The sequence below is a fragment of the Bipolaris zeicola genome (assembly GCF_000523435.1).
Source record: "Bipolaris zeicola 26-R-13 unplaced genomic scaffold scaffold_93, whole genome shotgun sequence".
Taxonomy (NCBI): domain Eukaryota; kingdom Fungi; phylum Ascomycota; class Dothideomycetes; order Pleosporales; family Pleosporaceae; genus Bipolaris; species Bipolaris zeicola.
In genome coordinates, this window is record NW_006912142.1 from 1 (window position 1) to 22906 (window position 22906).

At 45.8% G+C, this 22906-nt stretch overlaps 14 protein-coding genes across 14 annotated transcripts; 11 read left to right on the forward strand and 3 right to left on the reverse strand.

Moving 5' to 3' along the window:
• Positions 1-2523: 2523 nt before the first annotated feature.
• COCCADRAFT_98398 (uncharacterized protein) lies at positions 2524-2721 on the forward strand (the record flags this gene model as incomplete). Its single annotated transcript, XM_007714933.1, has 1 exon — positions 2524-2721. One exon carries the CDS (start codon positions 2524-2526, stop codon positions 2719-2721), a length of 198 nt encoding a protein of 65 aa, XP_007713123.1.
• A 714-nt stretch (positions 2722-3435) lies between these two features.
• On the forward strand, positions 3436-3678 carry COCCADRAFT_98350 (uncharacterized protein; the record flags this gene model as incomplete). Its single annotated transcript, XM_007714934.1, has 1 exon — positions 3436-3678. A coding segment is annotated over one exon (243 nt), but the record flags the coding sequence as incomplete, so codon positions are not given.
• A 278-nt stretch (positions 3679-3956) lies between these two features.
• COCCADRAFT_98382 (uncharacterized protein) lies at positions 3957-4118 on the forward strand (the record flags this gene model as incomplete). Its single annotated transcript, XM_007714935.1, has 1 exon — positions 3957-4118. A coding segment is annotated over one exon (162 nt), but the record flags the coding sequence as incomplete, so codon positions are not given.
• A 532-nt stretch (positions 4119-4650) lies between these two features.
• COCCADRAFT_98337 (uncharacterized protein) lies at positions 4651-7040 on the forward strand (the record flags this gene model as incomplete). Its single annotated transcript, XM_007714936.1, has 5 exons — positions 4651-4715; positions 4873-5490; positions 5973-6426; positions 6475-6798; positions 6864-7040. 5 exons carry the CDS (start codon positions 4651-4653, stop codon positions 7038-7040), a joined length of 1638 nt encoding a protein of 545 aa, XP_007713126.1.
• Positions 7041-7512: 472 nt separating this feature from the next.
• COCCADRAFT_98360 (uncharacterized protein) lies at positions 7513-7827 on the forward strand (the record flags this gene model as incomplete). The annotated part of the gene is made up of 1 exon (XM_007714937.1): positions 7513-7827. A coding segment is annotated over one exon (315 nt), but the record flags the coding sequence as incomplete, so codon positions are not given.
• A 592-nt stretch (positions 7828-8419) lies between these two features.
• COCCADRAFT_37505 (uncharacterized protein) lies at positions 8420-10422 on the reverse strand (the record flags this gene model as incomplete). Its single annotated transcript, XM_007714938.1, has 3 exons — positions 8420-9964; positions 10080-10253; positions 10333-10422. The coding sequence occupies 3 exons, from the start codon at positions 10420-10422 to the stop codon at positions 8420-8422; spliced, it is 1809 nt and encodes a 602-aa protein (XP_007713128.1).
• Positions 10423-11684: 1262 nt separating this feature from the next.
• COCCADRAFT_98359 (uncharacterized protein) lies at positions 11685-11906 on the reverse strand (the record flags this gene model as incomplete). The annotated part of the gene is made up of 1 exon (XM_007714939.1): positions 11685-11906. A coding segment is annotated over one exon (222 nt), but the record flags the coding sequence as incomplete, so codon positions are not given.
• A 1998-nt stretch (positions 11907-13904) lies between these two features.
• On the forward strand, positions 13905-14309 carry COCCADRAFT_26937 (uncharacterized protein; the record flags this gene model as incomplete). Its single annotated transcript, XM_007714928.1, has 1 exon — positions 13905-14309. One exon carries the CDS (start codon positions 13905-13907, stop codon positions 14307-14309), a length of 405 nt encoding a protein of 134 aa, XP_007713118.1.
• A 1436-nt stretch (positions 14310-15745) lies between these two features.
• On the forward strand, positions 15746-16585 carry COCCADRAFT_5738 (uncharacterized protein; the record flags this gene model as incomplete). Its single annotated transcript, XM_007714918.1, has 1 exon — positions 15746-16585. One exon carries the CDS (start codon positions 15746-15748, stop codon positions 16583-16585), a length of 840 nt encoding a protein of 279 aa, XP_007713108.1.
• A 52-nt stretch (positions 16586-16637) lies between these two features.
• COCCADRAFT_5739 (uncharacterized protein) lies at positions 16638-17409 on the reverse strand (the record flags this gene model as incomplete). The annotated part of the gene is made up of 2 exons (XM_007714919.1): positions 16638-17288; positions 17338-17409. The coding sequence occupies 2 exons, from the start codon at positions 17407-17409 to the stop codon at positions 16638-16640; spliced, it is 723 nt and encodes a 240-aa protein (XP_007713109.1).
• A 542-nt stretch (positions 17410-17951) lies between these two features.
• COCCADRAFT_5740 (uncharacterized protein) lies at positions 17952-18497 on the forward strand (the record flags this gene model as incomplete). The annotated part of the gene is made up of 1 exon (XM_007714920.1): positions 17952-18497. The coding sequence occupies one exon, from the start codon at positions 17952-17954 to the stop codon at positions 18495-18497; it is 546 nt and encodes a 181-aa protein (XP_007713110.1).
• A 1687-nt stretch (positions 18498-20184) lies between these two features.
• COCCADRAFT_98429 (uncharacterized protein) lies at positions 20185-20894 on the forward strand (the record flags this gene model as incomplete). The annotated part of the gene is made up of 4 exons (XM_007714940.1): positions 20185-20424; positions 20486-20587; positions 20640-20714; positions 20778-20894. Coding segments are annotated over 4 exons (534 nt in total), but the record flags the coding sequence as incomplete, so codon positions are not given.
• A 792-nt stretch (positions 20895-21686) lies between these two features.
• Positions 21687-21949, forward strand: COCCADRAFT_49095 (uncharacterized protein; the record flags this gene model as incomplete). The annotated part of the gene is made up of 2 exons (XM_007714941.1): positions 21687-21804; positions 21867-21949. Coding segments are annotated over 2 exons (201 nt in total), but the record flags the coding sequence as incomplete, so codon positions are not given.
• A 159-nt stretch (positions 21950-22108) lies between these two features.
• COCCADRAFT_43889 (uncharacterized protein) lies at positions 22109-22366 on the forward strand (the record flags this gene model as incomplete). The annotated part of the gene is made up of 1 exon (XM_007714942.1): positions 22109-22366. A coding segment is annotated over one exon (258 nt), but the record flags the coding sequence as incomplete, so codon positions are not given.
• Between the last annotated feature and the right edge of the window lie 540 nt (positions 22367-22906).

Genomic DNA, 22906 nt, shown 5'->3' on the forward strand with positions numbered 1-22906 from the left:
ATTGATTCTATCAGAGATCAGCTAAGTAGCTTAGATCTCCAACACTATATAACCTATAGGCTATACTATTAAAGCTTAATATAGTGGCGCAGACACTATATTAATTACTGCGATAGATAGCCACCTAGGAGGCGCAGACACTACGCAACGCGCGCGAAGTTAAGGCTTAAATTAGTCTTATTTAATAGAGCGTGAGAAAGCGCTGTAGGTCTTCTACTAACTTACTTACTAAGTAGATCGCGTAGTTAAGTAAGAGAGCTTAGTAAATAGTATATAAAATAACGCTTATAATAGAGGAAATAAGTACCCTTTAAGCAGCTCTAGACGAATTAAATAAGCGTAAGAGTCGTAAGCGGCAATACGTATAGATAGAAGAGACTCTTACTATAGATAAGGTATAAGAAGTATTAGCTAAATAAGCGGGTAGTAGTTATAGCAACGGTAAGAGTGCGTCGAAGAGGGTGCGAGGAGAGAGGCAGTGCAGGCGTTATAACTAGACTAGACATAACGTTCGTACCTACGTAGTTAAGATAGATAGTATAAGTAATAGTATTAATTCTAATAATTAATTTAGTATATTATAATAGTTTATTAACTGTGATAAAAATGCGTGATAACGTCTCGACGTCGACGTGCTAGTGGGGAGGTGGCCACTCGCTTGGGGTGGCCACCCGCTTATGAACTACGTTATCCTTGATCACTTTATAGTCATATCTCATATGGAAAAATCTTCATTCCAACATAGTAGAGATGTACTTACAAATAGAGATGTAGCGCTGATCTGGGCGATCCCTGGGTCTAATCAGGATACGAATGGAATGTGAATCGGGGTCAGGTTTGCTAATGCTACTGGGGTCTTGTGTTGTTACAATATAGAAAGACGTGGTTCTGTTTTAACTGGCTCTCCCGCAACTTGATAAACTGGAAATCACCATTCTATATTATAGTAAATTACTGCTTTTTAGAAGAGATATAGAAAGTAATCATTGAGTATGGCAACTACCACTGCTTCATAACCTGACTGCTAAGAGTGGCAGTTGTCATGGTTATTTACTCTATACTATCTTGACAGCATAGGCGGCCTTGTTTGATTTTCCGGTTTCACCGACTACGGAAGATGTAGTCCTTCTTCTAATCTCTATGCGATAAGGTGACACAATGCCATCATTGCAACATGTAGCGAGCCAATCAATCACGTCAGACAAGCACGCGCTCTTTGCAGATATCAGCATCACACACTCTTCTACACTTCAGAAACCGTTTCGACTCGAACCTCCGTCTTGTGATACCATCTTAAACTCGGTTGCATTCATCGAAACGTGGGGTTTACCTTCTACCTCCCACAATTGTGTAAGCGCCAGGTAGAGTGGCTGCCCATGAAACACAACACCGTCTCACGTGCCTGCGAGGTTGCGGCGCAGCGCCTGGGCGTGTACTCGATGACACAGTGAAGAGATCGACTTCACATAAAAGGCATCTTGAAGTTCAACCATCTTTCGTTAGACCTCGCACACGTTTTATTCTACCTTTCTTTTAACACCCAGATTGCACGCGGGCCATGAACGAGCATCATCTGGGGACCGCTCTTAGCAGACATTCTGACTTGTTGGCGCAACTTGGAGATCGAGAGCCAGCAAGTTTGATCGAGGCTCAGGCAGTCATCGAGAATATCAGGGCTGAGAAGGGTTATCTGGACAGCGAGACCCTACAAGATCTTCACAAAATCAACGAGCAGAGTCGGAAGAAGATTCTGCATTTAGTGGAACTAAAAAGAAAGACGGAGGCGGCGTACACAACGAGGTACGACTTTCCACATCACCTCGGCATCAATTATTGAAGTCATCTAGTATTTCTGAACAACTTTACTCATCGAAGTTCCGTTTTTTGTATGAACTAATCCAGAATGCGGATGATTCTTCTTACCGTATCTCCACATCGGCATGGCTACGCTTCGAAGTTACGCCAGAAAAGTTCGTGATTGAGACCAACGAACTCGGGTTCAAACGAGATAACATCGAGGCTATCTGTGCGACTGGGCGAAGCTCGAAGAAGTCGTCGGCGGAGGATGATCATATCGGCGAAAAGGGCTTTGGTTTCAAATCAGTCTTTTCTATCGCTGAAAAAGTCCACATACAATCTGCCTGGTGGTCATTTTGCTTTAGACACCGAAAAGGCGAGGATGGGCTCGGAATGATAACGCCATTGGATGCGGAGCCCAATGTATTGCCCGAAGGAGTAACAACCAGAATCTCAATGCAGTACTCGGAAGAAGCGAGACAAGACTATCAGCGTCTTGTCGAAGCTGTCCGGGAACTGCCAGATACGACTATCCTATTCCTGCAGAGGCTTCGCGAGATTCACATCAACATTCTTGATGATACTGGACAGTACGAAAGGACCAGTATTAGCAAGCAATACGATTTGGGAAACCGCACATGCACCATTGAGCGTCGCCAAGTTTCTCAAACTGCTGATATAGTAGACATCTGCAGATATCATCTATTTCGCAGCACTGTGCGTAACATGCCTGTGCACGAGCGTCGACAAGACCGCACCGAAGCGAAAATTGAGCTCGCCTTTCCGTTCGATTCCATCACCCAGCAACCTAAGCTCTCGAAACAAGGTCAGCATATCTTTGCATTCTTGCCGTTACTTCGGCTAGCCCAGCTTCAGGTTCGTCATCCAAATAGTGCACAAGCTCCAGCTAATGATGAGACCTAGTTTTTGATACACTCCGATTTTATAACTTCTGCAAGCCGGGAAAGTGTTATCGATTGTCCATGGAATCTCAAGCTGTGTGAAGCAATAGCAGATACGTTTGTGTCTGCTGTGAGCGGCACATTTGCCAGACCAGATCATCACTGCAATCACTCATGGCTGGACTGGCTACCGAATTCAGGGATGGATCGTCCTTGGAGTTCACTGTATACTTATATCGTGAAGACGTTATCTACAAAGCCAGTTGCTCAGACTTGGGAGAGCTCACGGTGGGAGGTACCGAAACAGTTGCGGATTGTATTGCCAAACGCTATGCATCACGGATTGCCCATCCTCCCCGATTTAGAAGATGAGATCTTCCTGGCTCCAGGATACACGACTAGACAAGTATCACGACTAAGGGAGTTGGGAGCTACCAACCTCTATTGGGATGAATTGATCGACCGCCTTCAAGCTGATTTGTTACGACCAGGGTCAAGACTCAAAACGACCCTGGCTACTGATCCATGGCATGAAGCTTTCGCTGGTCTCTTCCTCAAAATCTTTGAGACTGACGAGACGGCAATGAACAGAATAAAGCAAAGAATTCGAAGATTGGGCATCATTCCATTGCTTAATGGAATGCAATGGACTGGCGCACCTGGAGCTGGCATGGGTGGCTCTGAGAAGGTTTATTTCTCGTATACCGATCAAACACCGATTCCAGACCTATTCAATATGCGACTCCTCGACAGGTCTGCGTCTCGAAACACAAGGCGTAGAGCATTTTATAAGGCCTTAGGCGTCGAGGAATGCACCCGAAGCACAGTGTTCGCGAAGATCAAAGAGAGCCATCAGTCCCAGCCACCAGCTTGCGATGCAATTGCTGATCTCCAGTATCTGTACCATCAACGCTACGAATCAGATGACCTCAAGAGCTGGATTTGGGCACCTCTGACAACTGGCAGCGCCATCAAAGCTGCCAACAAGATATTCTACTTGCCGACGAATGGTGAGTTTGATATGTACCAACTTGTGCCGTCATCGAATCGATGCTTTCTTTCGAAGACACTGTATGACATCGAGCCTTCGGATGTACTCGTGAACAACGAAAGCTGGCGCAATTGGCTTGCCCGAAGCTTTTTGGCACAAAGCCACCCGTTGCTTATAGGCGGCCCATCGTTGAATTGGAATGGCCATGAGCTTTCGCCGTCCCTGCAGTATGTTTTGAAGCATATCCCAGCCAAATTTCTAGGAACACTCCGCGCCCATTGGCAAATCTATCAAATTCGGGCTCACTTGGTCGAAAAACCTCTACGCGCGTGTCATGTTCCGTGCATGTCGGGAACTTCTGCACCATTGGCGCTTGCGTATCTCCCAACGATAGACATCATGAACGAGATATCACGACTCGGCATTGAGGTCGATGCCGTACAGCTGTTGAGTGTGACTGAAGGCACACTCGATGAGGCTACCTACAGGTCATGGAAATTTCTTGAAGACTTCGGTGTCACCTCTAGGCCTAATTTGAAGTTCTATGAGCTAGCTATTGAGTCAAAGGCTAAGCAGACCACGAACGTTGATGTCAATGTGATCGCGGACATATATCTACAGATGGTTCGAATGGCCACGATCGAAGACCATGACCATTTTAGGTTAGGTTACCCTCCGCCTCTTCTTTGAATCGCTAACTAATATGTACATAGAAACCGTTTCGACAACTACTGCATCTGGGATGGCCATCGTAACGAATGGGTCACGCGCAAAAATTGTTTATGGGATGGTCCTGAGTTCATCAGCTCCAAATCTGTTCTTTCGCGCACGTACAATGGTTTTCCGTGTCTTGGCAGTTTGTTCTCCACCATATTGGATGTGCCAAGCACGAAAATCGAAGATGTGATACAAGAGATCGAGGCACGGCGTGATGGAGAAGAAACTGTCGCTCTAGATTTTATGCATCAGATTTATACATATCTGCACAAGGTGGCGAGTGGTGACGAAGACTGGCAGAAGATAAAGTAAGTCACCATTTCGACTCTCTCGAGTGGTATCATGTTACAGCACAAAGGTCGCCAAATGCTCGCCAATCTGGAGCGAGCATTTACCTACCAGGCGCATGTTTAACCCAATTAAATCGATCATACAGAGTAAATTAATATGCTAATAATAAGATAGGAGTGCGTTCACCGAGAGGCAGCTAGTGCTCGGTGATAACGGGATGTGGTATACTTTATCGAACTGCCTCTGGGGTAGTCCTTTTGCCTTGAGTGGGTTGCAAGACCTCTCAAAGATATACTCTGATATGGAGAATCTTTTCGTCCGAAGACTCAAAGTCAAGAGGGCGACTCTAAGTATGCTGATTGCTGAGGTCAAAATTATGGCCGAGGCAAGACAGCCACATGTCGAGAATATGAAGACGCGCTTGATTGATATCGGCAAAATGCTGGCAAAAACCCCGATGGATAGCAGTGTTTCGAAAGCGCTATCCAACCTCAAAGGGATCAAATTCTTGCCTAAGATGTCGAACGATGGCATATCTGTGCTTGTAGGTGCAGAAGAAGACTTTGCCATATCAGATCATCAACGATATGGCGACGCATTTGCAAACAGCAATGCTTTGCTTGACTTTCGGGTACATGAGGTCCAGAGTCTTCATAGCATCTTCAAACAAATGGGCTTGATGCATCGCTATCTTTCGTCCTTGGTGAAGGAGGTTTCTGATGTTGGAGAGAACTGCATTGAGGACGCGGTTTTGTCTCAGCAGCTCCAGGTCAGGGCTTACGCATTATACTGGTATGTTTACAACTCTTTTCTATGGAAACAACTGGACTATTGAATATTGGCAGAAGTCTGCATGGGAAAGAATAAACCTCTGACCATTGAAAAACATCCTACTTATGCATGAGCTGGTCTACCATACTGTTATTCACACTATAAATGCTGACGAAAAATAGCTGTGCCGCAAAACACAAAAGCAGAAAGGCTTTTCACGGAGATCGTAAACTTTTCGAGCAGCTCACTACGATACGCGTCTATACTACGGACGACATGACCACGAATCTTGTACTTAACCTGAGCTCTAGTACGATCAAAGTGCAAAGTGAGCGAATCGCCATACATAGCGAGATTTCTGAAGGCATGATCAAGATATATGTCCCTTATAAGACACAACAGCGTCGAATCTGTTACCGTTCGCAGCTTCCAAATTTGCTCACAAATATACTGAGTACCGGTCCATCGGCCAATTTCGATATCTCGACTATCATCTCGTCGAGTATTGAAGAGCTTGAGGATGTCCTGGTCGAGCAAGACATTCCACCAGTGTCATGGGTCAACAAACCTATGATAGTGGTTCCATATGGTCCGGAAGACGATAGGCCAATCACGCCCCCGGCATTTCACACCGGTAGTGACTCAGCGACAGCATTTTCGCGCTCTAGACCAATAACACCTGATGCGACACCCACATATCATGGACGAGCAGTGCCGACTCCAGATGAAGAATACATCGCAGAGGCTACTCCACCTCCAGAATACCCTGTACTCATAGAGCAAATCGTCCGAAGTGCACAAAGAACTAGTCGCGTGCGCCACAATGCCGAAGACATTGCTGATCAAACGACGTTCGCCGATCGAGCTCGGGACTATGATCACTACGCGACTTTTGGTTCCCGGGAGAGAGATCCTTTCGTGCATGATAGACGTATTGGTGCTGCAGGCGAAGGCTATGTAAGTTCATCATTCCTACCAAGCTTGACTTACTGACGTGCAGTTCAGGTCTTCGAATTGCTGAACAGCCTCAATCTACCGAAATTTTCAGAAGCAAATTGGCGCAGCACCATCCGCAGCGAACTTTCACGCTCAACGCACTTCGCAAATATAGCGAATTGGACAGGCCGCGAAACAGCAGATATCGTATACAAGGACGAATCTGGGCAGCTTACCCAGTACCTTCGTGAACATTGTAAGGGCGACTTCCCAAATCAGATTCGCGAAGACAGGAACTTTCAGACGCATCCGATCGAGTATTTTCTCGAGGTGAAGACCACAACTGGAGATTGTAAGACGAGGTTCTACATGAGCTCTGGGCAGTATAAGCGGGTATGTGATGTTTCGAACAAGAACCAAACTGCTTTGGACGAGCAACTACTAACACTTGCCTCTAGATGGAGAACATGGCGCTTGGAGTTTTTGAGTGGCATCCTAGCCAAATATATGTCATCATGAGAGTGTACGATTTGATATCACCAGACGTAGGCCTGAAGATATATATTGATCCTCTGCGGTTCAGAAACACCAAGTTGAAATTTGAGGCGGAGCAATGGTTTGTCAGTACTCTGTAGTGCAGCACAGATCATTTCAATGTAGTCTCAAATGTACACACTTGATAGGACTCGCTATGACTGCGATCTAGGCGAGTCTGCCATGCAGTCAGATGCACATCAGGGTGGTGACTTTGGCCAAAGCAGTGAAAGCTAGAATGCAATCTGCATGGAGTACCAATACAAAAATGGAAAGAAGCAATGCATACAGAAGAATCACAAAGATGTAGAGCTTGAAAAATATTTATGTGTTACTTTCCGGCAGTAGTTTTAATCTAAAAGTGACATACAGGGTTAACGCTCTGGCGTGCCGATGACTTGAGACAGCCATGGCGCTCATGACTATCACCCCGCTACAGCACAGCCAAGCCAAATGAGATCACTGTTGGCACGATGAAGGTGCACGAGGTGAATCAACTTGCAGCTGCAAATACTGTAGTGAGGAAGCGAATTGATTGTCTGTATCTGCTATCGTGTTGAGTATCTACAGGGACTTCGAGCCCACACCACCGCTCTTGCCACCGCCACTCAATCTATTCTCGGAATTATTATGAATATCGCCATTCCATACATGGTTAATCCGGACGAAGGAAATCTAAAAGGTAAGGTCGGCTTTGTGTTTGGCGGCCTTGCCGCTATTGCTACTCTCGGTGCACGGATCTATGTCCCAGAACTCAAGGGGCGTACAAATCGTGAGATTGATATGCTTTTTGCGGCTCGTATTCCTACAAAGAAGATGGGCTCGTATCATCTTGATCAGGAGGTCGCATCAGATGCAAGAATGACCATGAAGCGAATCCAGGCTTGATGATATGTTTCTTCTTTAAGTCCTTGTTCACAGACCTCGTGTAAAAACTCAAGTGTTATATGTATCTCTAAGTAATAATACAACCCCGGATTTCATCGCGTAGAAACTGATTGGCAGGATCTTCGCGCGCAAGCCACACCGCAAGACTCGTCATGAAATTACCTATCTGGCCTACGTCGCTGTTGCCGTGGAAGAGGGAAAAAGCTAGCACCCACACATGTGAACATTATAGCTGAAACTACTAAAGATATGATTAATAAGGTAGCAGGTTTGAGGAGCATAAGCGCACTTGACTGAGGAGTAGGAAGGGTTGGTTTCATAAGCTGATCAGTATGAAAAGTGAACTCCAAGTATCACCAAGCCAGCTATCGTCAAACATTGATGCTAATATGCTGCTGGAGAGCACATAGTCTTGTTTATTTTTGCCTCAAAAGATTTTTTGATGATACTTCGGCAAGTTATCTGTCTGACTTTCATCTATATTGCGCTGAATCAAAAGTCAATATGCGTGAGCCATAACCGCATAGTAGTATTAGTGAGAATCATGTTTTGTTTACTAATCATCTGGTTTTGATAAAAGTATTAGGGATATTTACATTTTACTCTGGGCATAAGACTTAGTAAGAATGTAAGTAAAGATCATTGTAAATAAGCTCATGGCAAGTCCACCGATCCAAGAGGCTTCAGCGTCATCTCTCACCTTGTCACCACTCACAAAGAGAACAACCCAAGCCCTGTTACCTAGCCCCAAGACAGTTCCAGTGCACCAGCAGCTTTCATAGAAACCGATCAGCTCGAATATAGAACTCAAGATGATCCAGGTGGCATTGACAACTGCAACAGATTTACCAACTAACCGCATAAGCACGGCAAGTCTACCAACCCATTTGATCTGAGGACTCCGTGGAACTTCGTGCGCTGCACCTACTGCTCTGTTCCGTCGCTCTTTTTGATATATAAGCATTACGTGGTGTGAAAGGACAACAGATATCAACAGAAGAACGTGTGCGGAAGTTGCGAGGATGCCGTATAGTAGATAACTCCCAGAGCAACATCCGAGACCGCGCACCTCTGTCAGGTATGATATGACAATGGCCGACCCAGTGACGCCCCACTGAAGAAATACGGCGACAATATTGGAGATTATGAAGTTCCATTTCCAATCAGAACTCTCTTTAACATCCTTCCAAGTCATGTATGGCTCATCAATATAGTGAGATGAGCCGACTGCGACCGGGGTCGTGTTAGTTCGGTGAACCTGATCTACAGGATCAGAAGGATCAGCTCGAACTTGCTGTGCATCCTGCAAATCGCGCCTTTTTTCGAACTCATCAACGATTCTGTCTCGTAGTTTTGGATACGTCAATATGCGTGCATAATTGTAAGCGGGGCCCTGGTGTGCTTCGTCTCCTTGCACACTACTCCACAGGGCATGATGTAGTTGCTTCAGCTTCGGCGGGTTTATGAAGCCAGACTCGGCTTCTAGTGCTTTTATTGGGGCAGACTTTCCACTTAGTATCTCGCCTTGTATTGCTTCTCGTACGGCGTCCTTTCGTGATTGTGTCCCAACAGCCATCCAACCCAAGACTACCGGAACTAACCAAGTCCAAAGCGTGCCGGAGGAGAGCAAAAGAGCTTCGGAATGCTGACCGAGCGATGTAACGTACGATTCAACAATGGTCAAAACCCAAGCAATGACTGCAAAAAAGGTCTGCGCAAAGAGGGAAAAGGTGTACTGCCGGCGAGTCTTATGGAGACGCTCTTCGAGGGGTAGCCATCGATCACGCAACCGCTCGGTATCCTCCTCAAACAATTTTTGGAACTCATCTTCTTGTATTCTGATTGGAGACTGCTGAGAGTTACAAAGGAAGTACTCCGCCGCATCTATTGCCTCACTCAAAGGTGATTTAGTTTTACCGTTACCGAATTTGGCTGCGAATATCAACGATGTGGAATGCGCATTGAGAGCTGTCGACATAAGAGAGAAGGTAGATAACATCGGACTTCCGACCGCGAGGCAGAAGCTCTCAAAGTTCCCAGATATGGAACCCGTTTCGTACGGTAGTTGCGCCGTCAGACCGAGCCAAGGTAGGAGGTAGTTTGTCACACCCGATGTGAAGATTGGAAAATCAAAGACCTGGCAAAACTTAGCGTTGAAATCATACAGCGCGAATTCTAAAACTCAAATTATGCGTGGAAACTCCATAAACCGGTACCTCCGGTTAAGTGTGCTGGTAAGGGGATGACAATACCATAGGAAAGTTCTGCCTGGCGCAGTACGCATGACAAGTCTCCATATCAATACCCCATGCATCCCATGCGTCCTTGACAAATGTCACGGGCTTGCGGCCATGCTGTGCGACCAGACCCCCAGCTATTTCCGTGAGGTTTTCGGCCTCGAGAAGGCGGCGTACACACTTCGTTGCCTACGAGGAGCCATCGCCGATCGGCGTTAGGAAATCTGTCAGCGTTGTATTGTTCATGTTATGAAAATGTAGAGATGACTTTCGAATCACAAGTATATGCTAGGAGAGAGATCAGACTTATCAGTCTCGCCTCAAGGACCAGGCTGGCAGGCAGCAGTTGCAGCTGCATTGGGTGTCACAAGCATACGGCAGGTATCGATGAATGCGGCTAAAATGAGGCGAATGTTTGACGATCCAATCAATCATGGTCGGTTGAGAATCTCGCATATGGTGGGGGCTGTGCTCAGCGTAGCAACACAGCGCATTCTACAGTAACGAGGTGAGGTTGCAAGCCACATTACCTTAAGACGGGGTTGATATAACGCAAGGCCACTCAGCGTTGATGATTAAGCGCCGCGATGCTACTTCAAAACACCGATCGCCACCAATAGGCTATAGTTGGCTTTTCAAGGGCATTTAGAGATAGAAAAGGCTTAAAGGCGTCTGAAGTAAGCTGAAATTGATGCGGCGCCTACAAAGTATATTTCTGCGATCTTCATGGCTACCACTGAATGGCCAATATATCCCAGAACAGAAATGTAAGTCCAGGCTGCACTTACCTCGAACACATGACTGTGTCCAATTGTATATGTAGTTCCGCGGAATGCTATCTGCACCCCACAGAGAACCTAAATGTTTGACTAGATCTATATCTACAAGGCCAGACTTCAAGAAACTTCAGCCTCATCACTCAAACTCAAGTATCGTTCTAAGGAAGATAGTATGGTAAAGATGATAAACAAAGCCAACGGAGCTTGAAGCTGCGTATCTACGACAAACGCGTAGCGCTATGGTTTCCTGATCCTCCTAATCCTATTCTCTGCGCGCTTCTCATCTAAACGGTATAGCTGCACCAAATCTGCGCATAAAGAGCGTGAATGTGTTACGACGCTTATTTCTGGTGTGCAATCGAATTCAGGTATTTAGACAATGAATACTGTCATATATCTGTTACAATATTGCCGGAATAATTTGCTTTAGCAGGCAACGCCTGTGATGGATCTGAGATGACAAATGCACGCTACTAAGGTCAAGATCTCTTAGCGTTTTCATTATATTTTTCGTGCACGCCTGCTTTTTACAGAATTTTATCATTAACATATTTTTGCGATAGATTAAAGTATATAATTGTAAATCCATACCAAGTTCAGTACAATTTTGATGCGCAGTCACATTGTTAATACAAGGCAATTTGGCGAGATCTCTCTCATTGGGAAATGCCCAGCGCTTAAGCTTTTACTCTATACACACCTCTATCAGACAAGCTTTCGCCCCATCTTACTTGCTCTGGATCGTAAGATTCGTCATAAATGAAACAACAATGCTAAAATAAAATTACACATCCTAATATAACCATAATCGTTATCCATCTGATGAATGATGTCTGGTTGATTACAACATAGCCAAGGTACTTCCACAATAGGGCATTTCGTGCTGTGGTTGAGCCGTAAACCCCTGAGAGCATACGAAATGCCCAAAACTATCTATAGTATAACCTTTGACTCCCCATTGCAGTCTAGAGATAAGAGAAGGGTGCCCTTTCCCAGGTAAAGTATAACAAGCTGCAGGAGTCTGGAAGCGCATCATGGGGACATTAGAGAGAATGCGAATTATTCAAAATGCTTTTGACATCAAAAGGATCATGCTGAGTGGGGAGCATGCAAGCCAGAACTGTCCAGTGGTATCTGTTCTGATTGGATGCTTGCCTGATTATCGGAAGCATATCTTTCAAAACGAATGGAAAAGATGGAATTTGATACGAGCTAATGCGAAAGCCCAGACAGTATCATAGGAGGGAGAGAAAAGCGATATGGTAGCTGCAGGAAGTGGGTGCGTCGCTGCTGAGCATGCAGGGTTCTAGACACCCGTAGTCCTTTACGCTAACTGGCATAAAATCTCTCACTCTAAAACAGCGGGAATTGATGTGATCCTTTGAGTAGACCTATTCTTGGGCATATTATGTCTTCAATAACGCGAAAATCTCTCGTTCATGATACTGGCGGTGATAATGTTGATTGTACGGAATGTACAGCGTGAGGTTTAAAGGTTGCGCACAATTGTACATAGCAAATGCCAGATTAAAATGAATGTCAGATTGTGAGAATGGTAGAAGGAACTTAGCCAACGAGATACTATGGTTGGGATGACAGCACAGCCGAGAGAAAAGTAGGGATGAGAGGGCGATGCCATTGTAAGCAAACATCATAGCTCTACATCAATGAGAGGAAAATACGGCATTCTCGGCTCAGATGTAACCGAGGTAATGCACGTTGTGCCTCATGTGTCGTTGTACGACTTCGGTTGAGGAAACCATGGTAGATTTAAGGTGATACTGCATAGCCAGCGTTGACGTGAGCGGTGTTCATTGTCACGCAAAAGTCACCCAGGGTGCCTCGACTTTCAACATATAGAGTTGGGTAAAGCAGAGAGGCACATGTGAGTATTGCAGGTGCGGATAATCATAGAGAAGGAACACGAGAAGATATGTGTCAACCTGCATATTTAATAGTGGAAAGAGCCTTCGCGTCTATCTTGTGAGATGAGTTGTCTTGACGGTTAAATCCTACAACTCTTTTGAACCAGAACTGCCACGCAACCTCACAGATCACTACTTCCAACGGCCTCACCTGAGCCAGGACCGACACTAAAGAAGCAAAGATCTATACCCCAACCCCGTGTGTTACATGAACTTGACCCCAAGTATGCGGCCTAGATGGCTAGATTGGCGATACGAACGGTTAAATTCACGGACCGAACCCGCGGATGCGCGGCGGCCTGAGACTTGGCGATCTTGGCTAGGATTCAGGGTCGAATCCTAAGAACCGATATAGTTAGTGTTTGCTGCACGGAGCGCAGATCCTTACATACACAGTACGATCAAGCCTCTTTTACAATGTGCAGGTTACCTGGATGTTGTGGTATTGTGTGTAGTAAGCAGGTAACAATCAAAGCTGAGCGGGGTCTTAGCATCGTGAGCTACTGGCCATGCTGAGCCACTCGCTATGCTGTTACTTCAATCACACGACGATCGTTAGGCGACCATCTGCAAGGCGGGCTATCTGGAAGGCAGGTAGCTATTTGCGGGGTATACTACCTACGGTACTAAGACCTAATAGGCGATATGTACGGGCATCTATCATCAGGGACGTCTTGGAGACACAGTCAGTGCTGAAATCCTACACCAGGAATATGAGATCCGCATGTTGGAGCAAAATAATCAGTGTTTGATTCGTCGCTCGGGGTCCAACACAGAAACCTAATTTACTTCTTCTTTAGGCGTACCAAATCCTCAGTATACTGATGTTTGAATTAGCCCTTTCAAGAATCATATCCCGAGAACTTTCCAAAGAAAGGTAGTAAGTGACATAGTCTTCGAGCGTACATTAAGAAGACTCGTCATGTGACTAAACGAAAGAGAAGCCTGAGTTGATGTATAAAAGGCATACAATTCTCCTCAAATTTGGAAAGCATCCAGACAGCATCCATCAGCCTACGGTCAACAATCAATCGCACACGCAAACGAAAACCTTGAAAGTCAATTTTCAACCAACCTCAAGCAAGTCTTCGAGCCTATCTCTATACCCCCATTTCCTAACACCCCCTTAGGCAACAATGAAGTTCACCACTTTCGTCCCCTTCCTCTTTGCTCTTGGAGCCGCTGCGCAGCAGAGCGCCCCCGTTGTTGGCGAGGCTGTGCTCGATCTCTCTGAGAATCGCCCAAGCCATGCTGACGTTGAACGTTCTGACGTTCAGCTCGTGGGTACCAACTCTCGCAACCCACGCAGCCTCCGAAGCGGAAACCTCCTCAAGCGTGAATGCCAGGGAGCCAACAGCTATGGCTGCTCTGCTAAGGGTTGGTGCTGGAAGGAATGTGGCAGTGGTAACTGGTGCTGGACTGCTCACAATGGTGGCAGTGGCCAGTGGATTTCGTGTGGCTCATCCAATGACTGCAACCGTAACCAGGCTTGCAGCATCGGCGGCTGCGGAGAGTGCGGATGCAGCGGATGCACCAAATAAGTTAAGGTTGCATCCGGAGTTGCGTTTAGGGGGCGTGCATATCGCTTATAGCAAAGAGCACAGTTGTTTGAAGGAATCAGAAATGGGGGCGAAGTTCAACTGCCGGTATAAGGATACTCTCTACTCTTTACGTACTACCAATTCTATACTGTACCCTCAGACGGAAAATAAAATGTGTGATGTGGTTGATGGTTTAGTGACTTAGTGGTTAGTATTTCGACTTGCGAAGTAATTGATACATCCTGGGAGACCAAGGTCCGATTCTCCGCTGACAAAGATCTAATCTCTTTTTTTTCACCTTTCCACAGACTTCTACATAACAATAAGCAGCTACATGATCAAGGCGCAATTTCTGGGCGTCACTTCGTTCCCGTGACGAACTAGCATCCTCGTAGCTAGTTAGTAGTTAGTTCAGGCTTCGCTGTACTGGTAGTAAGCGATGATAATAGCACTTTCATGAGTAAAAATATCAATTACAAACGACGATATACAGCCCAATTCTCTTGTTCACTGCCTTTCTGGGTCATAGATTCTTATGCGCTAGGTTCAATGAGACTTCCGATTACAACAAGAAGCTACAAGGCTACTTCATGCTGTTACTTTGGACTACTTCAGACACACTCTATCTTTGATCATTTTTTCTTGCATTGTCTTAGTCTATATAAGAATATAAAAAGATTGCGTTCTGAGAAGCTGAATGTCTTCTAGAAGTAGGATGCGTTGTAGTTAGCCCGTATACCACCAGCAAGTCTACGAGCATTAGTAGATTTAACAATGGCCTGAACAGTATTCAATATCCATAGCGCGCGTCCTCACCCACTAATATTATTAAAACGTTACATGCTTTACTAAATATAATAGCTCCATCCGTCCCTCAGTAGGCCGAGTCCTGTCCCGCTGAATCAAGGTGGGTATTGCAGCGCGATGCGGGGTATGCGCATTGCCACACCTAGCAATGCGGTTAGCTCGTACGCTGTTCTGCTTTTTCATTTTGAAGATTAGTGTATGGTAATTTTGGGCTGAAATGCCTCATGCAACTGATACACCCACGTGCATGGCAGTGCTTAATAATGGCATTCACATTGGAAAGGTTCAGTTAAGGTTAGCACGTCATTTAGTGCCCATATCTACGAATTTCGGCCCTAGTGCTGAAAATGGCTAGTCAAGTCAGAGGATATCGGTGAGTAGTTGCTACTCTCGTCGATTGTGCCCCCAAGTGCTGGCGCGAGGCTGAGCGGGGACTCCCATTGATACGATCTCAAGGCAGCAGTGTACCACTTGTCGGTTCTTCATTGGCTAGTTAAAAGTTCATATCAAGTAGTTAATTTCAAGAGCTGGTTTCGGCGTCTCCATCTCTGTGTACGGTAGCACAAGTGCCAGAAGAGGAGCACTTCTGAATCATCCCAGCTTCAAAATTCTAAGTCAGCAGAGCCGTAATGCCCGGAACCTGGTTCCTCCCTTCCGATTTTACCTTCACAACCGAAGGCCCGCTTCGGCTAAGCATGGTGATTCCCCACTGGTCTCGACCAACTACCGTCTTTGCGGAAATGGGCTCTGGCAGCAGCAGTGCCGTCACGTTACCCGCGGTCAAAACCACCGTAGAGCGCAACCGGGCTTTCAACCGCTCCAAGCCGCGCTCCAATAGCGTCGGGATGTGGGCCAAGTTCGAAGGGCTCGCCTCAGGGTTGGCCAATACGGAGACAGGCAAGAGCCGTATCACAGACTATAGTACAACGGACCATAAGATCCGGACCTTCGTAGATCCTCTGATGCCCGAAACAGTAAGCACGATTGCGAACCTGCCAACGGTACAGAAACGGATCAATTCGGGTATGTTTGGTAAGCGAGCCGTGTACGTAGTGACCGGGCTGCGTATCGCGACGTCGTCGTTCACTGTCACGGAGGAAGACTCATCGAATTTGTCCATCGAGGTCGAAGGGTCTGGCCCAGCTTCGGGAACGACTCCGGTCGAAGTTGGAGGCAAAATCAAACATGAGAGCGGGAAGACGGCAATGAATTCTTACGATACAGCCCCAGGGATCGTGTTTGCTTATCAAATTCATGTCATACGAACCCGTCGTGCCGGGGTGGAAACAGAGCTCTTTTCTCACACAAGCGGCTTCTTGACTGGTGAAGGAGGACAGAAAGAAGACCCACTGGTGGTTGTGGACGCCACCAAGGAGGAGATCGACGAGGATTTGGAAGAAGAGATTGATTACGAGAGTGCCCAAATTGGAGAAGATGAGACTTGTATTTATCTCCTCCCGAAAGCATGATTGGATGATCTGGGCAATCAGACATGAAATACTACGATGGTGAAGCCCACCGTCACTCTTGTAGCTGCTTGTTCATTTGCTCAATCGCCCCGCATATAGAGACTAAAATATCCAAGTCTTTTTCCTTTTCTCCCCAGTACCACATCGGACTGATGAAGTGCTCTTCTTCGTGGCGAGTAAGTGACATGGCTTCCAACATATGCTCCATGCCCTTCTTCGTGGATATTTTCGCAAGAATCTCCTCAAACCCATTATTTTTCATTATCGATGGGAGTGCTACAGCATAAGAGAGCATCATTGCGACAATGCCGGCGGCAATGGCGGTGGCTATGGACGTCCCTGCGCTGAGATCCGCCTCTGGAAAGTGACTCTTCACCTCGTTGACCATAGATGACGGAACGTCCTTGCCATAAGTACCCAGCTTTTTGCCTGTATGGGCTGGGTTAGAATTCAGGAATACACCTTTCGAATCGCCAGCGTAGATTGAAATGACGTCCTTGTGACTGGCAGGAAAAGATATCCTTTGCGACCATGAATTCCCAGCACTCGCAAGAGCAGAATCTTGTTCCTTGCGATATTTTTTGACCCTTTCAATCGCTTCATCGATTACGGTATGGTTCATCCCCGGCTTATCGTAGTACCCGAAGGACATGGAAATGATATCGACATTCCATTCTAGATCTAATCCCGCGTGCTCGATTGCCTAGCACGGAGCTGTCAGCAAAATTTGTAAAACGGTTACAGGTCCTTACTTTTGCAATGCTTTGCTGACTGTTTTGTAAGATGTGAGTATTCTCGGCCACACGAATTAGGTATAAATCCATTATTGGTGCCACATGCATAAGCAGTCGTGCGATGAACGTGCCATGGCCAAACGAATCGGTTTCAAAGTTCGATTCACTAGTAGTGAAATCTTTCCAGCCCTTAATCCGCTTGGATCTTTCGGGATCCTGGAAAAACTCAAAATCCCTCTTGCAACCAGTATCAAGAATGGCGACTCGTATTGGTTTCTTGATCTTTGCTAATCGTCGACAACGATGGATATGGCCTGCAATCTTTTGCAAATCAGACAAGTATCCTCCAGTGTTGTTGTTGTTGTCGTCGCCAGAACAAAAAGAAGACAAGGTGTCACGGGCCGGGACGGCCGCCAAAAGGGACAGGTATCAAAACAGTATATAGTACAAGTTGTNTATCTCGGAACTGTGGGAGGTGAGGCTAAGTACAGAATCCCAGCCAAGGCGCTATACCCAAACAGGGTAAGTGAGCTCTGGCAATGGCAGCGCCATAACATGATGCGGGCGCTGAAGTCAGTATATCGGCGGATTATTGCGACAGTGTATCTCTTTCCGAGTCTGAAGATTTAGAGATGATACATGAGCTAGCACTGGCGGTGCAAAAGAAGGTGCTGGGTCACGAGCATCTCTATACGCTGGGTAGTATGCGCAGATTGGCGCAAGTGCTTGAAGGCCGAAAGAAGTACGAAGAAGCAGAAAAGACGTACCGACAAGTGCCCGAAAAACAAGAGAAGATCCTTGGGCGCGAGCACGACGCCACGCTTTCAAGCGTCACCAATCTTGGATCAGTGCTTAAACAACAAGGCAAGTACGAAGAGGCAGAAGAGATGTACCGACAAGCAGTTGATGGCTGGGTGAAGGTGCTTGGGCTACTACACCCAGAAACTCTCAAGACCTTAAGTAAACTTGGATCAGTTCTGTTGAGCCAGGGCAGATACGGGGAGGCAGAAGTAATATACGAACGAGCGCTCAAAGGCTTCGAGAAGGAGTTTGCACCAGAGCATATATCAACACTTAACGTAGCTACGAACTTGGGCAGGGTCTACGAGAAGCTAGGCAAGGTTGAGCAAGCTGAGCATATGTATCAGCGTGCGCTAGATAGAGATAAGATCGCATAGGGGCTAGATTATATAAAGGCACATACTATAGTCAACACCAAAGACAGCCTCTACGGTGATCTATTCACGCTTAATGAACCTGAGAAGATACGCCAGTATATGGTGGCTACACACGGAAAAGCCATTCATCCCAAAAGCCCTCCACCTTACTTGCTGGCGCTCAATAATGTTTGGGCTGTTGTCTCTATGCAAACAAAGAGCTGTCTAAAAGACGCTTCACACTAGTATTTCAAAGCTCTCTTGAGCGATTATAAAATCCGTTCAACAGTATGCATAAAATATAGGTAAAACAGAGTAGCAAGCTGCTCAAGCCAGATAAAACTGACCGACCGGGTCAGTACAGTTTCGGTATGACCTGAACGTCACACAGCTGATGAGAGCTTACTCAGCTTATCACCGCTTTTCATTCTCATCCCTGTTGATGCCTGCTTATATAAAGCACTATGTTTAGTGGCAGATATCAAGAGAAATGGAAATCTCTTATGCTAACAACCAACAATTGAGAGACTCGCTGGATAATTCATCTGATGGATAAGATTTCATAAGTCGCAAGATTGAGAACATTTTAGCCTGATTGACGGTACAGTAGACAAAATTACAGTTCCCAAAAACATTCCTTCTAAACGCGGGGGGCAGGAGCAAACAGACTACCTACCATGAGGTGAATGGGTTAAGGGCGATGGGGTAGCCACTATGACGCTCGCTCAGTTCGTCACATCCAACAAGCATCATTAGCAAAGCTTTTGTACTATAAAACATTATATTCGTCATCTTTGCATAGCACTTTACGCATCTTTGTAATCCTCAGCTGCATAAACCTTATCTCTTCAAAGCCTTGGAGGACTATTCATCAGTTACATAATAGTAGAAAGCGTTGCCAAATCAACCATGTCGAGATGTGCCGATGACTTATGCGCATTCCATTCCAGCTCTTTCCTCGTGCCTGGTGGATTCGGCTGACTGCATATGGATATCTTCACAGGTGCTTTGTCCTTACGCATCGACTTTATCCCATTCAACTGCAGAAATAAGACCTTCCCACATGCAATCGTTGATATATTCCTGACATCGATAGCTCGTTTCTATTCTTTCATCTCTTTCTATTCCATATGCAGAGATGAGACGTGCACGAAGCAGAGACGTTCCAAAACAGTACATGGGTTGTTGGAAACTGAACAAAAGAGAGTTTGGAATGAATTCAATAGCCCCTGAAATGTACATAAGTAAACACATGAAGAAAAAAGATTGTAGGGATACATAGTGCTGGTGTAAGATAAAGGCTTACAAGCCTAATCTCCGAATAGCCGCATAGTTTACACTAGTAGCCTTACGCTCCACATATACTCGTGTCAGCACAGTGACACTGACAGAATGACACTGGTTTGGGTTGATCGTCCATCAGTACAGTCAGATTCTTGCAGCGACTTTTGGCCGTGGAGTATCGAGCAGTCTCACTCCGCAAATCACAGCGTATCAGACAACCATTTTTGAAGATCTTCTTACAGTCTGACCATTCACACATCCCGGACACCAGACACCGCAATTTCGGCACCTTGAACCGATTAGAATATCCCATATGGGAGCGGCTTTATCCTTTTGTGTTTGGCTCCCAAGAAAATATATCTAGGGCCAAACACGCCAAGTTTCTTTCGGTGTACATCTGGGCTCGCCACACTAGACCGGTCTTCAGGCTTTATTACTCGTTCTTTGCCATTTCGCAGATATCCCAAAGCCGATCAGCTCGAACTTATCTCTAATAACTAATTCCACAATCACCCTCTACACTCCAGCCATGAAGCTCGCAAGCGTAATAGTCTTCTCCTCCTCCCTTGTGGGCATGGCTTCAGCAGGCTACCTGATCAAGAGTGTGCCCGCAAAAGTGATACCGAGGGTAAAACCAAGAAGCCCGATCAACGGAAAACCTGGGGTAAGCAGAGACCCATAACGGTATCCAGCGCTTCTCTAATACAAACGCTAACGATTCTCAGTGCGACAACAGTCAATGCCCTCCACCTCCCGACATGGGGTGTTTGACCTCGACCAGGCACTCTATCGAGTGTGGCAATGGCAACGACGAATGCTGGATTATTGTAAGAAATTTATTCTTGCATGGATGATGCATAGATGCTAAAGAAAAGCTAGCCACGCGACTGTGCCTCATTGTGCCGATGCGAGTTTTATAATCCTTACAATGACCTGTTGGATTCTTGCGCTCGTGTAAGTAGTGTTCTCATCGCCAACTTGTCCTCACACTGCATTGATGCTAATTTGTTCTCGCAGGGTGTCCCAGGAACAGATAGTTATGAGTGTGTCTGTCTTTTCGACTGCGATCCTTTGGGCCCTAAATCAGGCAATGGTCAATGTACGGCTGATCAGGATGCTTGCAAGAGGTCGTAGGCTGGATCATTGTTCCACCATCACGGCTAGCATATAGGTGTATGTTTAATAATTGATACTAATAGCTAATGCACGAACCGTTCATAGCTAGCAGAACGCTCCCCGCTCTATGGGATCTACATGGTTAATGATTTATCTCCAATCCTCAAATCCTGGTTATATAATTGTTTTACGGTGACAGGCTGTGGCATTCCTTTTACTAAAGGCCCTATAGACGGGGACTAAGCGTAGAACCAGACCTTTTGAAATACTGTACTTTCAAGTGCTAGCATTATCACTAAATGCGATTTCCTTTAATCATCGTAGGTGCATTATAATTAATAGTCGTGTGATAGTTCTGATCGAGTGGGGCCTTGCATTTTCGGACGTTCGGCCAAAACAAATGCATAGCCAATAGTAAACCTATTTCGATTTTCTTAGTAATGGTTACTCTTCTTCCATATACGAGTTACTGACTCTAAGGTGTTGCTTTTGAAGAGAAAGTCATTCTCATAATGCAGCTAATTAATCTGGTATAGGTCGCCGTCGACTTCCAGCAATGCGGCCTTTGATGCGCTTAGTTTTATTTATTGGATCTGCGCTATTGCATATAAATCAATCTAACGCCCCAATAGCCCCTCTATGGCGGTGTTAATGATGCACACACGGAAGAGCCACGTAAGACGTAAAAGAGGAAGTATAAAGTGTCGGTTGAAAAGCTTTTGTAACTATTTATCTTCTAACTAATCATGCTCGATCACCCCAATCGTCTCAACTTATCTCAACCATCTTAATATAAGCTACTTAGAAAATATGAAGACTTCATATGCCGCCATTGTCTCTATTCTCTGTGTTGGAGCCTATTCCTACAACTCTCAGCAAGCCCTTGGCTCAGTCGATGTTCTTGGGACTTCATACGAATGCAAAAACGGTTCGCAATCTCCAAATGAAAATATAGTCAAGGACTCCCGGGAATGCTAACATCAAATGCAGGTGGCACACCTACCCTAGAGTGTACCGATTCCTCTACAGTTCCGACCTGTGCGTGCGCTTGTTCAAACGGCATCACTTTCAACCAGAATCTCTCCCTGAATTCTTCAACTACTCCACCTACGCCTTCCGACGATACCTGCCAGGCAGACAAAGCCATGTGTCTTAGTCGGGAGCAAGACCTCTTAAGAAGAGAGCAGGAGCTTTCCGAAAAATTGGCTAGATTGCAAACCAGCTCTTGGAAATACCTGGGTTGCTTTACAGACGCCATTCCCAGAGTGATAGACAGCAAGACGGAGTACAGTACCGTGATGACACGTGAGATATGTGCGGACTTTTGCACGGACTACGCATTCTACGGTGTCCAGTATTCTACTCACTGTTTCTGCGGAAACAGCTTTGAAACCTCGACTAAGAGTGTTGATGAGTCGGAATGCAACGGGAAGTGTGGCGGGAGCAGCGACATTTGCGGAGGCTATGGTAGAAACAGCCTTTTCGTAAAAGTGCCCTAAAGAGGTTTCCAGATATATGGAAGACCAAAGGACAAGTGTGAGAGAGTAGCAATGGAGGGTGGGCTGCATGAACAGAATGGATGATCTTGAGTGGATATGCTAATTAGGAGGATAGTTAGTTGTACTCGCATCTTCTTCATTATCTGCGGGCCGCATGTTTTTTCGTGAAGGCTTTTCCCAAAACGATCACTGATGAATAGGTGATTCCGCCGTAGTGGCCCATATCTTCATCATTTCGCATGAATAAACATAACATTGTAATCACAGATGTGGTCTAAATCTCTCCTTTTGAGTACAGAACATGGTATGAGACTTCCAAGCCCTATTTAATTATTAGGTAATCGTATTATAGTGATTCTGTTGCGCGATGACAAAGACTCCGGATCCACTTCTTTTCGATCGATCAAGAGGCATAACCATTTCCTAGATCCTAGCTTGTAGAGTGGGTTGGAGTTACATACCGGGGCTAAAGTCCAAAATCTACCCCACCTCTACCCCTACCTGAGGTCTATGCAAACACTATCATACACC